The following is a 15,611-nucleotide window of genomic DNA, read 5'->3' as shown; positions in this document are numbered from 1 at the left end:
TGTTTTGAAGATTTGGAACAAAAAGAGATGGTAAAACTAGGACGCAAATGTCCTATGGCTACATTTCCTGGTTTCAGATATTCTCTTTCATGAGAAACCAAAAAATAAAGGCTGCATTCCTTTATATGATCTTGGGGGTGGGAAGGGAGATCAATACGTCTGAAAGCTTATTTATTCTAATTAACTGTACATCATTCCCAGGTGTCTTTGTGGGAAGTGTGGAGGCCACAGATGCTGATCAAACAGATATTAACAACCGTATCTCCTTCCTCATTGTGGAAAGCAGTGTTGGTTCCAACAATTTTCTCATCAACTCCATTTGCCAAACATTTGGCTGGTGCCAGGGAAATTTGCGTTTAGGTCCAGGCGTTGAGTTTGACTATGACCGGATGCAGCCAAAATTCTTCAATCTGACTGTGCAGGCTGAAAACTCAGACTTTGGGGGGTATGTTGATGTCGACACTGCTGTGGTGATAGTGAATGTGCTGGATGTCAATGATGAGTCCCCATCCTTGGTGCCATCTCCCCCACAAAGCATTGAAGTGTTGGAAAATGCCACTCTGAATGAAGTTGTAGCTGTACTGGAGGCCACTGATGTGGATACCAACCACTCACTGCTATTCCAGGAGTTATCTGTCACATGCTCTAAGGGCTCAGCCAGTGCAAGCAACATATGCCAAAAGTGGTTCCACCTGGAGTCGAACGGCTCACTTCTTGTGAATAGTACAGAAATAGACTATGAGGTCTGTGATCTTGTAGAACTTGTCCTGCGTGTCAAGGATGAATTCACTGAGATGGGAGACCCCTACAGTAAAAACGGTAAAGTAACTAAATGTAAATTTGCTCTTCTACTTCCTCTGACCACTGAAATTCCCTCTTTCCTATTATATCTCTCCTGTTAGCACATACTTTCTATACTAGCAGGCTGTGCTTGAGGGAGCCATGCTTACTGTTGTTGCCATGCATTCCAGTTGAATTGCAATGCAAATTGCATAGAAAAGCTGCTGAAAAATTAAGCCTCATCCCCTGGGAACATAGTTGACCAAAACAGTTGTTGCTACAGTTGAGATGACGGTGTGGCTATCTGTAGCAGTTCCATAACTCATGCTTTGTTGAGCTAATTATAATGTAAGGATGAGTGGAGAAATACATTATAGAAGGAGGAAGTGAACATTCCTTATCTCTCCTTTCCCTACTCTCCAAATTATTAATCTGCTGCCCCTCCCCCCCCCCCCAGAAGAGGTGGAGACCCATCAACCAAAACTCAGTGGCCAAGAAGTTGATTTAGGGGATAAATGAAAGGTTTAGCTTGACCAGTCTATACACTCAAATTGCTATCTGCCTTAAATCCCCATTTGAACTTTGTGATGTTTGGAGTGGCCACATCAGTATACCAATAAGCTTGAGTGCAATGGTGTTATTTTCTTTTTGTATGGCTGTACTACTCTACTAGTTTCACTAACCCAGAAAGTAGACTAGAAGGAATGCAACCATTGGAGTTCTGTTTCCAGCTGCCAGGCCATTACCTTTTTCAAACAGAGTTTCCCTCACTGCAGTCATTGAAAGAGCCACACACAATTCCTTTTAGCTAATGCTGGAGGACACCTGCCTGTACCATTGGCTGAGAGTGTGCAGGCAAAGCAATGTTATCCCACTGTAGAATATTATTTCAGACTAAACCTATGTGAAGAACTATATCTTTCTCTACAAAATTTGTGATCATCTGGGGAGGGCCTTCTCTCTGTCCCACCACCTGCTCAAGTGCATTTGGTGGATGGCTGTTCCCAGACTTTGTGACTCCTCCCCAAGAGAGACCAGGATGGCCCCATCTCTGTTTGCCTTTTGCAAGGCAGGTCAAGATATATCTCTACTGCCAGGCATTTGGGGGATGATGAGGGGCATGCTGCTGATGAGGGGGAGTTTGTGGGTGGGATTTTGGGGGGAATGGTGACTTTTAAATGTAATTGCAACTGTATGTATTGCATTTTAATTATATTTTAATTTCTTGTCCATGCATTAATAGTTGATAGTTTGGTTTTTTTGTATTTGTTCTGTTTAAAATTTTATTAGATTGTGTGATTGTTAGCTGCCTTGAGTTCTGATGGGGAGAAAGGTGAGATGTAAATAAAGATGATAATAATAATAATCATTATCCTCATCAGAAAAATTATAATAATAATAATCAGAAGCATTCTCAAAAGCAAGCTCAATGGAGGCAATACTATCAAGGCATAATTACCTGGGCCATACCTGTCATAAGATATACTGCTGGCATCATAAACTGGGCGCACGCAGAACTGGACAATTTGGACAGAAAAACAAGAAAACTCATGACCATTCATAATTCACTACATCCTCGCAGTGATCTGCCTAGAAGGTCTGGGGACAGAGGACTTTTACAAGTCAAACAAGCAGTTGAAGAGGAAAAACACGCCCTGGCAGAATATGTCAAGGAAAGCCAAAAGCCTGCTTTAATTGAAATCAGTAATTGGAAACTTCTCAAAGCACAGCAGACAAAGAATCAGTATAAGAAAACTGCACTCCAAATCAGAGCTGACAGCTGACACAACAAAGCATTGCATGGGCAGTTCCTTGACAAAACTGAGGGAAAAGTTGATAAGGAGAAGACCTGGTTGTGGCTCACGAATGGAACACTGAAGAAGGAGATGGAAGGTCTGATTCTTGCAGCCCAGGAGCAAGCCATCAGAACAAATGCCATTAAGGCCAGGATTGAAACATCAGCTGATGACTCAAAATGCAGACTATGCAAGGAAGCTGATGAAACCATAGATCATATCCTCAGTTGCTACAAGAAAATTGCACAGACAGGCTACAAAAAAAGGCACAACTCTGTGGCTGAAATGATTCATTGGAACTTATGTCACAAGTATCACCAGCCAGTAGTAAAGAACTGGTGGGATCACTTCCGGTGGGTGATGGCGACGGGCAAACCTCGTTGAGAGGGAGCTCCGACGAGGGACCAGCGTAGTGGCGCTTTAGGGTGAGCAAATTGCTCCCCCACCTTTGCTGGATTGAAGGCAAAGGTGCAGCGAACCCGCAGAGACCTGTAGAGCCCCGAGAACCCCTTTCCCTCAAGGAGGGGGGGCGAGGGGATCCGGGTCGGTGGGAAGCAAGCACCCCGCTGGGATCGGGCGAAAGCCCATTTCAACCGCAGCCAGCCCGCACAAAGAAAAGAAGAAAGAAATAAGAACCTCAAAGGAGAAAAATAAGAAGATCTCACCATCAGGTAACGTGAGAGTTAATCTCAGAGAAATGAATAGAGCAGGAGGGTGAAGATTGGAGATATAAAGAGTTAAAGAAATATACAGAACAATACTGGGAAAGCAAGAGAAAGGCAAGGAATACTAACGAAAGAGCATGAATGCTGGCCCGAAAGGGATCCGGGAAGGAAGAGAATTTGATTAACTTGGGAAATTAATTATTGAATTATTGAACTATTGAATTATATAATTGACTGCCGCGTGGGAGGAAAAGTTCGGAGTGACAAGAAAATTTAAGCCCAGAGTGGGATTCGAAGAATAAGCAGCCGCCCGCCTACCCTATTTTCTATCCCAGTTTCCCACTTCCCCCGATTGAGTAAAGAAGAGGAGTTGTACTCTGACCTTGAGCGCCATATTGTTGTGGCTACAGGGTCCCTTCTTCATAAACAAAGTCTGAAAGAGGAAAACAGGAAGTGACGAAGAGGAAAGAGGAAAGGGAAGTGAAGTCAGAAGGAAGAGGAGGGGCAAACAAGAAAAAGGGCGGAAGAGAACCTAGAAGAAGGGCGGAAGAAGAGCGGAACTATAGAGAAACAAGAAGATCATAGAGAAAGATCGTTACGGAGCGGCGGAACGGCGGAAAGCGGCAAAACGGGCAGAAATTGATATATTTTTTGGAAATAAGCAACGTTCAAGGGCCATTCGAGGACGAGAAGCAGACGGGAGGAGCGAGGACGAGAAGAAGACGAGCCACGAGGAAGAGAAGTAGACGAAAACGACGAGGACCAGGACGAGAAGTAGACGCTATCCAGGAAGAGAAGCAGACGAATTAGGGGAAGAGAATTAATTGTTTAAAGAAGATTGATGATTGAAGAAGATTGGGAGATTAATGGAGAAGATAAGATAATTTGATGAATTAAATATAATTAAATTTAAATAAAATAAGTTAATAATAATAATTAATTAATTAATTATAGTAAATTTAATAAATTGCAAATTAATTCAAATAAGTAATAAGTAATAAGTAATATAACAAAGGAAATTGCCTTAAATTGAAGAAAAGAAATAAATTATAGTTTTATATACGAATATATATAAGAACATATATAAGAATCATAATTTAATGAATTAAAATAGATACACTGATTGGAAATTGTTGTTGAAATTAATAAAGAATAGATGTCATTAAAAGGGAAGCAAGAGAAGGAGAAGATTCAGTTAAGAAGAGGTTCCTTGGATACTAGTCTCAATATGGAGAATATTTTGAAGGAAATTAAAAAACTGTCAGAAAAACAAGACTCACTAAAAAAGGATATGGCGGATAAACAAGAAGAGTTCTTCAATAAGCAAGAAAAGAATTACAAAAAAATGACGGAGGAGTTTCAGGGAATGAAAAAGAAGATGGAAGAGGAATTTGGGCAAATAAAAAAAGATATATCCCATTTATATGGAGAAGTAAAGGAGTTGAAATCTAGTAAGGAGAAGATGGAGGAAACACAATCTCATATGTTGAAGAGAATTAAAGGAATAGATAGACAAAAAGAAAAGATGGAAATAGAGCAAGAAAAGATACTACAAAAGCAAATGGATTACTACCTACGATTCAGAAATATTCAAGAAGATAAAGAGGAAGATATTAGTCAGTTGATAACAAATTTGATAGCAAAATGTCTGGAATGTGAAGAAGACGAATTGGAGATGGAGTTAGACCAAACTTACCGGGTTTCTTCATTCTACTCAAGGAAAAATAAGACGCCACGAGATATTATAGTACAATTTACACGGAAAAAAACTAGAGATGAAGTGTTATACAGAAGTAACAAAAACCCAATTTACTATAAAGAAACCAAGATTGCAGTTCTGAAAGAATTCCCACAATCGACCTTAAGCAGAAGAAGAAAATACTACTTCCTTACTGATGAGTTAAAGAAAAGATCAATCCGATTCCGTTGGGAGAGAATTGAGGGTATCATGGTAACCTACAAAGAAGAAAGGTATTGGTTAACATCAGAACAGAAGGCTAAGTCCTTCTACGAGAATTTAATGAAGGAATCTGAAGCGGAGAAATCTGAAGGAAGGAAAGGAGATAAAAAGGCATTGACACCAAGTAATGGAAATGGAAATGGTAAAGAGAAGAAAAAACCAAGAATTGAAACCCCAGAGGAATATAGGCGATTTAGTAAAAGTCAAGGGAGTAGTGCATTAACATCAGAAGACCTTGGAGAAGGAGCTTATGGCCCGGATATAACAGCGCAAGGAATTTCGGAACTGAACCTAGGCGACTTGGGACAAGACACAGACCTACTTGGATAAAATGGCAGAAAGACAAATTAAATGTTTCTCAAATAATATTAATGGTATGAACTCCCCCCAGAAACGCAAAAAATTATTTCGTAAACTACAAAAGGCAAACCCAGACATCATCTTATTACAAGAAACGCATATCTACCACAAACATGTAGCACATTTAGAAAATAAAAGACTAGGTAAGACGTTTTATTCATCATACGAAAAGAAAAAAAGAGGAGTTGTAACATATATAAAAGAAAATTTGACCCCGGAATTGGCGTTTAAGGATGAGGAAGGAAGATGTGTGGCAGTTACAATCTTAATGGGATCTTTGAAAATCTTAATATGTAATATATATGCACCAAATGGCCCAAAGACTAAATTTATTCAATTTTTATCTACAAAACTAAGAGAAACAGAATTTGATGAGCTCTTGTTGATTGGAGATTTTAATGGAGTGATGGACAAACAAAAAGATAAGAATAAACCAAAAAGGAATGGAGATGGAGGGGGGGTTACTCCCACAAAAATTTTTTGATCTTCAAAAGGAATTTGATTTGGAAGATACTTGGAGAGTAAGAAATGAGAAGAAACAGGATTATACTTTTTATTCCCATCGACATCAAACATGGACAAGGATAGATCTGGCGTGGATATCAAAAAAATTAGCTACTAAGGTAGTACAAATGGAAATACTACCCAGAGATATCTCAGACCATTGCCCATTGGAAATAGAAATAAACGATAAAAACTACCAAAGAAAGTGGAGACTGAATGAAAATTTGATTAAGACTGAGGAAGACAAAGTACATTATAATAAAATTATTAAGGACTATTTCGAAATTAATGATATTGAAGAGACAAAAATACAAGTAACATGGGACGCGCTGAAAGCCGTTTTAAGAGGACGCTTCATACAACATGGAGCCAGAAAAAACAGAGAAAGAAATAGACAAATGAAGGAAGTGATGAACAAAATTGGAGAGAAAGAGTTAGAATTAAAAAAGAAACCAGATAGTAAAAAATTGAATAAGGAATTAGCGAGTCTTAAACAAGAAAAGTCTCGCCTAGAGGTGGAAAAACAAGCAAGAGAGCTAAAATTTCTGAAACAACAAAAGTTTGAAAATGCGAATAGATCTGGGAAATGGTTAGCAAGACAGGTCCGCAAGAAGAAACAAGCTACACAAATAACGAAAATAATTGAAAGAAACAAGGTATATACGACTGATAAGGAAATTATGGATGAATTTAGAAAATATTTCAGCAAATTATATACAAGTGATGGAATAAGAAAAGAGGAAATTACTGAATATATAAGTCAATTGAAACTGCAAAAAATCTCAGAGGAGATACGAGAAAAGTTGAATAAAGAGATTACGGAAGAAGAAATTGAAAAAGCGTTGAATAAAATGGATGCAGATAAGGCCCCAGGCCCTGATGGATTCACGGCGGGGTTTTACAAATCAACAAAGAAGGCTGTTCTACCAATGTTAAAAAAGATCTTAAACGAGGCATTATTGTATCAAAAAAATCCGGAATCTTGGAACCAGGCCGAAATAGTGATGATACATAAAGAAGGCTCATTAATGGAAGATATCAAGAATTACAGACCCATTTCCTTACTGAATGTAGACTACAAAATATTTACGAATATTTTGGCGACTAGATTAAAAGAATTTCTGTTGGATTGGATAGGGGAGGACCAGACAGGATTTCTCCCAGGAAGGTACATGAAAGATAATATACGAACTGTTCTTGATTTGATTGAATATTTTGAAGTGAATCATCAGAAGGAAGCTGCCATTTTATCAATTGATGCAGAGAAAGCATTTGATAATTTAAATTGGGATTTTTTTAAGATGTTGATCCAGGAATTGGACTTGGGAGCACAATTTACAAATGCAATCAATGCTATTTATGATGTACAAAGAGCAAAAATTCGAATAAATGGCCAAGAATCTGAAGAGTTTATAATTACGAAAGGAACAAGACAAGGCTGCCCGTTGTCCCCCTTGATTTTTATTATGGCTTTGGAGCCATTGATGAAGAAAATAAGAGAAGATACAAATATCAAGGGAGTTAAAATCGGGAAATATGAATACAAGATCAAAGCCTTTGCGGATGATCTGTTAGGGATCGTTGAGGATCCTATAAATAATCTTCAGAAGTGGATAGAGAAAATTGAAGAATATGGAAGAGTGGCAGGCTTCAAACTGAATAAAGGAAAAACAAAAATTTTAACCAAAAATGTAAAGAAAGAAAACCAGGAGAAGATTACATCTATTACAGGAATGGAAATTGTTAAAAAACTAAAATATTTAGGAATCTGGATATCTGTTAAGAATGGCCAATTGTTGAAGAATAATTATGAAGCGGTCTGGAGTAAGATACAGAAGGATATTAAGAATTGGAAAACACTGAAATTATCTTTATTAGGAAGAATAGCATTAATAAAAATGAATGTGTTACCGAGATTACTATTTTTGTTTCAAAACATACCCGTAATCAGAAATCAAACAATTTTCAAAAATTGGAATAAAGAATTGCTGAAATTTATCTGGGATGGTAAAAGGCCCAGAATTAAATACATAAACTTAATAGATAAAAAAACGAGAGGAGGTCTTGGTCTCCCAGATCTGAAAGCGTATCATGACGCAAGTGCTCTTTTATGGATCAGAGACTGGATGTTACTAGAAAATGAAAAAGGATTGAATTTAGAAGGACACGATCTACGTGTGGGCTGGCACGCCTACACGTGGTATGATAGGGAGAAAAAAGAAAAAAATTTTGGAAATCACTTTGTTAGAGCATCTTTATTGAGAGTATGGGGGAAATATAAAAATTATTTTTATACTAAAACGCCCCTTTGGGTTTCCCCAATGGAGGCACATCAAAGAAGACTATTAGGCTGGAGAGCGTGGCCAACATATAAGGATATTTTAAAAGAAAATACAGGAGAGATTAAGACTTATGACCAATTAAAGGAGAAAAATTTAAATATGACATGGTTGCATTATCTACAAATGAAAGATTATATTAAGCAAGATAACAAAATAGGTTTTGCTTGGGAAGGCTCAACCTGGGACAAAGTTTTGAAGGCAAGGAAAAAAGTTATTACAGTTATTTACAATATCCTCTTGACGTGGCTAACGGAAGGTGAACAAGTGAAACCATGTATGATAAAATGGGCGGAAAATATAAGAAGACCAATTCAATTCAGAGAGTGGGAACAGATGTGGAACAAGAAATTAAAATATGTATATGCAACAGATTTAAAGGAAAACTGGATAAAAATGTTCCACAGATGGTATACCACCCCTAAGAAATTATCTTTAATAAATAAAAATTCCTCTGATAAATGTTGGAGAAATTGTCAACAGATAGGGACCTTTTACCATATGTGGTGGACGTGTAAAGAAGTAATGAAGTATTGGTCCATGATACACGAAGAATTGCAAAAAATTTTGAAAAGAGTTTTTAAGAAGAAACCAGAATACTACTTACTGGGCTTCACGGATTTGGAATTACAATTACAAGAAAATGAGGACAAACTTTTTACCTATATGACGACGGCAGCGAGAATAGTTTTAGCAAAGGTTTGGAAACAAGAAACTACCCCTAATAAGGAGGAATGGTTAGGGAAAATCAGAGAAATAAGGGAGATGGACGAACTGACTTTTTTATTGAAGAAAAATACCGGAAACCCTATAAAAAAGACTGATTGGACACTTTTTGATAATTACGAGAAGGAAAGGAAAAAGTAAATACGAGACAATGGAATGAAAAGCAACAGTAACATTTTGGGAGACACAACACCTGATGAGGAGATGGAAGTCAACCTTTTTTTATTATCTTTTTATATGGATTTTTATAGATTTTTTTTCTTTTTTCTTCTCTTTTTATTTTTCTTTTCTTTTTTCCTACTGTTCTATCTTCTTTGAATGTTCCCCCTCTTTCGTTGTATTTGAAATACCTTAATAAAAATTATTATACAAAAAAAAAAAAGAACTGGTGGGATTATAAACTTGCAAAGGTAATGGAAAATGAACACGTAAAAATACTGTGGGACTTTCGAATCCAGACTGACAAAGTTTTGGAACACAATACACCAGACATCACGATTGTGGAAAAGAAAAACGTTTAGATTATTTATATCGCTGTACCAGGTGACAGTCACACTGAAGAAAAACACAGGAAAAACTCACTGTTATCAAGACCTCAAAATCGAACTGCAAAAGCTCTGGCATAAACTAGTACAGGTGGTCCCAGTGGTAACTGACACACTGAGTGCCATGCTAAAAGATCTCAGCTGGCATTTGGAAACAATAAACATTGACAAAATCATGATCTGACAGCTGCAAAAGGCCACCTTACTTGGATCTGCGCACATCATTCAAAAATACATCACACAGTCCTAGACGCTTGGGAAATGTTTGACTTGTAGTTTTGTGATACAAAATCCAGCATATATATCTCACTTGCTGTAACATACTGTGTTTTTGTGTCAGTAAAACATCATCATCATCATCATCACCACCACCACCACCTCAGGACTCCCCACTGGCATAATTGGTGACTACAGTAGCTGGGAAATTCTAGGATTTGTGGCTGAGGAAGGCAACTTTTCCAAGTGCTAGCCCTATTCATTGGGAGCACAGGTGTGGTGTTTGACTGTGGGGCTACAGGAAGGCCTGAAGAACTCTGGAAATGAATTAAATCTCTTCCTTTTTCTCCCCAGAGACCTTGAAGATTTTCATTGTTGATGTGAATGACAACCCACCAGTATTCCTGAATAGCACGGGCACCTTTGGTGAGAGCAATGTGTAGAATAGGATCACAGTTGTCAGGGTGTGGCATTACTGCACTTTGATGGATAGACAGGGGTAGTAGTATTTAATTTTGCTTCCAGGATTCTGTAGTTTGTCTCTTCCGTTTCAACTACAGTACTCCTTTTGTTCAATGGTAGAGGCCAATTTCTTTGGGATCTGAAGCAGATGGATGCATCCAAGTGCATCTTTAATAAATCCTAACTCATTGCAGTTCTCAAAATGTGAGTAGTTGTAGTAGTAGTCAGATGAGAAAGGTATATTCTCTTTCATGATACCATATTTCCTCCCTTTTCATTGCAAATAAAGGCATAATTAGGTTTCTGTCCAACATCCCTTAGCCAAAGCTACTAAATGCCCATCCAGAGAACCATTATTTCAACATAGCCAGATAGCCTGCTGTTTGAAGTTGGTCCTATGGGTAATATTGTCATCCCACTCCACCCTTTCACGTACACTCATCTCTTGTTTGTTTGATGTTTCATTGCAGTGGCAATCCCAGATTATCCAATAGGCTTCCAAGTGGCTGTGGTCATGGTAAGATAGTGCAGTGTTGCATGTATATGTGCATGTATTCATTTGGCAACCCATCTGTGTTCAAAAATGGCAGTTGCTTCTCAGAATGTGGCAGGGTGGAGTTGGAATTTCACAAATGTATGGACAAACATGAATAGTTTCCTTTCTTCCTCCAGGCTAAGGATGATGATTCAGGTGTGAACAGTGTGATCACCTTTGAACTCTCCAGAGTAGTTTTCATCTCAGACACAGGACCTGAGCGAGTCTATGAAAATCTTTTCAAAGTTCTGACAACAGCGGAAAAAGACTTCTACATTGGAAGCATCCAGTAATTGAAGGGTTTGATTTTCTGTGATTGTCTTATGAAGACCACCTTTAAACTTAAGAGGGCGCATATACTGACATGTTTCATGCCAGGGTGGGCCTGCCTCAAGGGTTATTTTGGGTCCCCTGGAACCTCGAGCTGTTCCAGTGAACCTGGTGAAAAACAGAAGTGGTATTTTAGACCAGCGGATCTCAGTTTTTGGGCTCCTAGACATTTTGGACTTCATCTCCCAGAATATTTGGCCAGTGGCCAAGCTGCCTGGGACTTCTGGATGCTGAAGTCCAAAACCCCCTGAGGGCCAAAGTTTGAGGACCACTTTGTTAAACAGGCAAAAGCAGCTTCTGCTCACTTTCCAAGGGATGTTTTTTTTCTGTATCAGATTGTAGAAGAACAGTTGATATCCCCAACTTTGCCCATTTATCCCTGTTTTTGCCTTAAACATGTGAGAATTTTGGGGGCATTTTTTTAAAAAAATTGGGGTTGGAGGTGCAAGAGTCACAGCATAAAACATTAAATCATAGTCTGTACAATCCTATTACTTACTCAACGTGAAGGATAGGGAACCTCTGATCCACAGTCTATTGCCTATTGGGGTTTCTCCTCTGACCCCCAAACTTGTTTTCTAGTCAAGTCCAATAAGTGATCAGAGAGGATGGATATAATACTTTCCACAGAACTGTCCTATATGGAGCCTTACACACCCATTATATAGTTGCTGTTATTATTGGGTAACTTCCAACAGTTAGACTAACATACTCCAATAGAGAGTATTGGAGTATTCATCATACCTCCCTATAACCTACTTCCCAGTTGAAGTGAGTCAGTAAATCCACATCTGTAGGAATACTCCAAAGTGAGAATGAGGTCTGTTTTATGTTGATACAGAGTCCATATGACACTAATGCCTCTTTTCCTTCAGAGTTGCAAGCAACCTTGACGGTTCACTGAAAGGGCGATACCAGGTGACTGTGGAAGCCAAAGACCATGGGATTCCTCCACTAATTTCCTCAGAATCACTTGATGTATGACTGTTTTCTTGTTTATCTAGTTTCTTTCCACAATGCAGACGTATATTATGACTTGATTCTGAGCACTATCATCTCTCCTTTCCAGATTTTTACTGTGGATCAGACCTACCGTGTCAAGCTAGAATTTTCGGCAACGTTGAAGGAAGTGCAAGATAACTCAAATGCAATTGAAATGTATGGTATCCTTTCCTTCTCTTTCAGTGGATTAATCTGGACCAGGAAGGGAATAACTCTGTTACTGTTGGAGTGGTGAAATGCATAGAGAGGTAGAGCATAGATGTCTGCTCCCAAATCCACAACCAGTATTCTGGAAGTTGTAGTCCAAAAATATATATATATAGATATTTTGTATCACCCAAGTCAAGAAGCATGCCTTCTGTTTATAATTCTATGGAAGCCTTTAAGCAGATATTGGTGAAACATCTTTCAGAAATGCTGTAACTGCATATTCCTGTGTGGTTGGGAATTGAACTACATGGTCTTTGTAACCCCTTCCAACTTTGTCATTCTTAGTAAGCCAGCTTTTGGGCTGGTTGGTGTTACATTCTAAGCCATTTTCATATTGAAGAGATTGCAATGTATCTTGCACTTACATAGCATTGTTCTTTCAGATTGGAAGAGTTAGCCATGGCATGAGTAAGAATGGAGAATTGCAAAAGACCATAAGGGAACACATAACCAAACACTCCTGACAGATGGCCATCAGTTCTCTGTTTAAAAACAGCATATGCAGCATATGCTACTATCAAACAGCTCTTATTGTCAGTTAATTCTTCTGAATATGGACACAGTCATGTGCATTATAATTGTTATCTTTGACTTATGATATCTCTAGCAATGAGAGACCTTCAAGACTACTTATTATCAGCTAGGAATATCTTGAGTAGGCCAAATGGACAGAACCAGTAGATGCCCCAATGACTTTGGTGAAGTTACTTTGAGCAGACCTGAGTCAAATCCCCTGCAATGTTTTTTTTTAAAACCACATTCATTCACATATATTTGTCTTTCGTTTAGTCTCCATGTTGGGTGAAGTACAGATGATTTTCTAGATACAAAGTCATTGTACTCTTGTAAGCCGCACCGAGCCCTTCGGGAGATGGTAGCGGGGTACAAATAAAGGATGATTATTATTGTTATTGTTATTGTTATTATTATTATTATTATTATTATTATTATTATTATTATTATTATTAACATGCTCTTAGACACTCTGGGTGTATATTTTCTGGAAGGATTTATATTACATGGAAAGGCAGGGAATGCATTCTGTTACATCAAGTTGAGTCTGTTTAGAGCAATGTATTCTGCCCCTCCTTCCCTGTGCAACGCAGCTGGTCTTGACCAAATCTCTCTTCAGAATTTAGTACTTATTTTGTTTTTGTTCCCTTATGAGGTAGATTCAGTTTTCCAAAGGTTAGAGGCTAAAAGTAGCTTCTTCCCATGTCCATTTCCTGTGCCACTGGTTCCCATTTCTTCTCTTCTCTATCTTTATCACACCTACAGAGGGATTCTCACTCACTGTCATCTCTTTGTCTGAGAGTGAGGAGTGACCTATATGTTACAGAAGAAAAGAGCATGTGGTGGCAGTAGAGCTGTTTTTAGGATAACCTCCAGCTGAGATGAAAGCATGCAGCCTGGATCTTGTGGGTTATCTGGGCTAGAATATGTTGATAATTTGTCTCTTTTCCTGGGTTGCTTCCAGAGCTCTGCGTACAGCAACCAACTCAGCGGTCTACATATCATCAATCAAAGAGGTATCATCAAACTTCAGGTGAGAAAGGTGACCATGACAACAGGGTTGGTGGCAGGAAATGGGAAGTGGGAAAGAGTGGAGGACAGAGGGCCTTCTTGGCTGTGGCATCCTGGTCAGTATGTTGGTGTCATCCAGTGCAGTACTCATGCTGTCACCCTGGTAGACCTCCTCCTGTATCTGACCAGACACAGATGAGCTGTGCCCACCTGCAGTTCTCAAGGAGGTATATTTAACGGGAGACATTCCAACTGCATCCCTGCTCCTCCTGCATTCTGAGATTGTGTGCACATACATCTAATATATTCATCCTTGCTTGAGTGCTCAGTTCCTCCCTCACCATTTTATTTCTGACACCTCTCAGCGATCACAGCTATCACAGCAGCAGGAGCAGCAGAGCTTAGGGTGGCCCGTGGCAGCAGGAAAGAGCAGGGTGGTTACTGGTCAACTGAGGCCTGCCATCCATGCTACTGAGAGCTTTGAGGGTCCCACTGTCCTCCTCCAGTCTTTCTCTGCAGTGAATGTTCTCATTGAACTCTCCCCATCCACATGGTTTGTATCACCTCCTCTAACGGTGTCTCCAGTGCAGTATGCACCCCATGCATCCCACTTGCAATGTCACAGACTTTGGTTATGGAATACTTTCCCTTCTGGGGCCCAATTGGCAACAATGCTGGTGTAACTCTGTTGGCATGTACAAACATGCCTTTTTATTAAAGCCTTTGGGGCCTAAATGATTTGATTCAGTTTGCACATGTGCTGTGATAAGCATTATTTTAAATTATCTTCTTTTAAGTGACAAATGATAAAGTATTTTAAATATGCATTTAATATAGTTTAGTCTTTCAAAATTTGTTTTTTGTCTTAAACGTATTTTATTATACACTGCCATGAGGTCTTCCATACTGTGAATGAAAGAAAGGAAGGAAGGAAGGAAGGAAGGAAGGAAGGAAGGAAGGAAGGAAGGCAGGCAGGCCAGTGCCTGAAAAGTTATTTTTTTCTGATCCTCTTGCCACCATGGCCACAATTACTTGTGGGATTCTTAGATTTGTAGTCCAAAAAGGTAAATTTTCCAAGCCATGTAGCACTAGTGTCAGCAGTGTTTTACACTGCTGGCTGGCAGCTTGCTTGAAGAGTGAAGATTCGATAAAAGACATGAAAGCTGGTATCTGGAGAATGCTTGTAGGCAATCACAGCATGGCAGATGATGTTAGTGGTTCTGCTATGCCGATTCATTGGGATCTGTCTTTGCAGAGAAAAGTGACCACTTGGGTGGTCAAGTCATTGCCTGGAAGACACACCAGGCAATAACTCACCTTCTACCTCCAACATTTCCATCTGACATGCCTTTATCTCATGTCCTTTAGAGCTTCAGGGGAAACGGTGATGGAGGCCTATTTCGTCTACAAGAATGGCACAGCTCTAGGAGATGAACTTGTAACCAAGTAAGTGACAGATTTCAGTGATGCCAGGCACAAAGGTCGGGTTGAACAACATAATCTTGCAGATGTCTTATATGACAGAATAGGTGGGACTGGCAAATTAAGAGAAGCAAGAGATTGGGGTAAACAAATTAAATCTGCAAACCTCATCTAACGTACCCCACTCTCCTTTTTGGCCAAATGCATCTTTGAAATAGTAGCTAAGATAGATGAT

At 39.0% G+C, this 15,611-nt stretch overlaps 1 protein-coding gene across 2 annotated transcripts in view; it reads left to right on the top strand.

Annotated features, from left to right (window-relative positions):
* Positions 1-15,611, top strand: part of CDHR2 (cadherin related family member 2) — a 51,157-nt gene that overhangs the window by 29,952 nt on the left and 5,594 nt on the right. For both annotated transcript variants that reach the window (XM_060765601.2, XM_060765600.2), the window contains exons 20-27: positions 202-819; positions 10,246-10,317; positions 10,824-10,870; positions 11,026-11,177; positions 12,094-12,196; positions 12,288-12,376; positions 13,908-13,976; positions 15,323-15,400. In XM_060765601.2, coding sequence (XP_060621584.2) covers positions 202-819; positions 10,246-10,317; positions 10,824-10,870; positions 11,026-11,177; positions 12,094-12,196; positions 12,288-12,376; positions 13,908-13,976; positions 15,323-15,400 — 1,228 coding nt within the window. The remainder of the gene's footprint in view (positions 1-201; positions 820-10,245; positions 10,318-10,823; positions 10,871-11,025; positions 11,178-12,093; positions 12,197-12,287; positions 12,377-13,907; positions 13,977-15,322; positions 15,401-15,611) is intronic.

Source organism: Anolis sagrei, chromosome 2 (assembly GCF_037176765.1).
Source record: "Anolis sagrei isolate rAnoSag1 chromosome 2, rAnoSag1.mat, whole genome shotgun sequence".
NCBI lineage: Eukaryota > Metazoa > Chordata > Lepidosauria > Squamata > Dactyloidae > Anolis > Anolis sagrei.
This window is presented reverse-complemented; position numbering and strand designations above follow the sequence as displayed.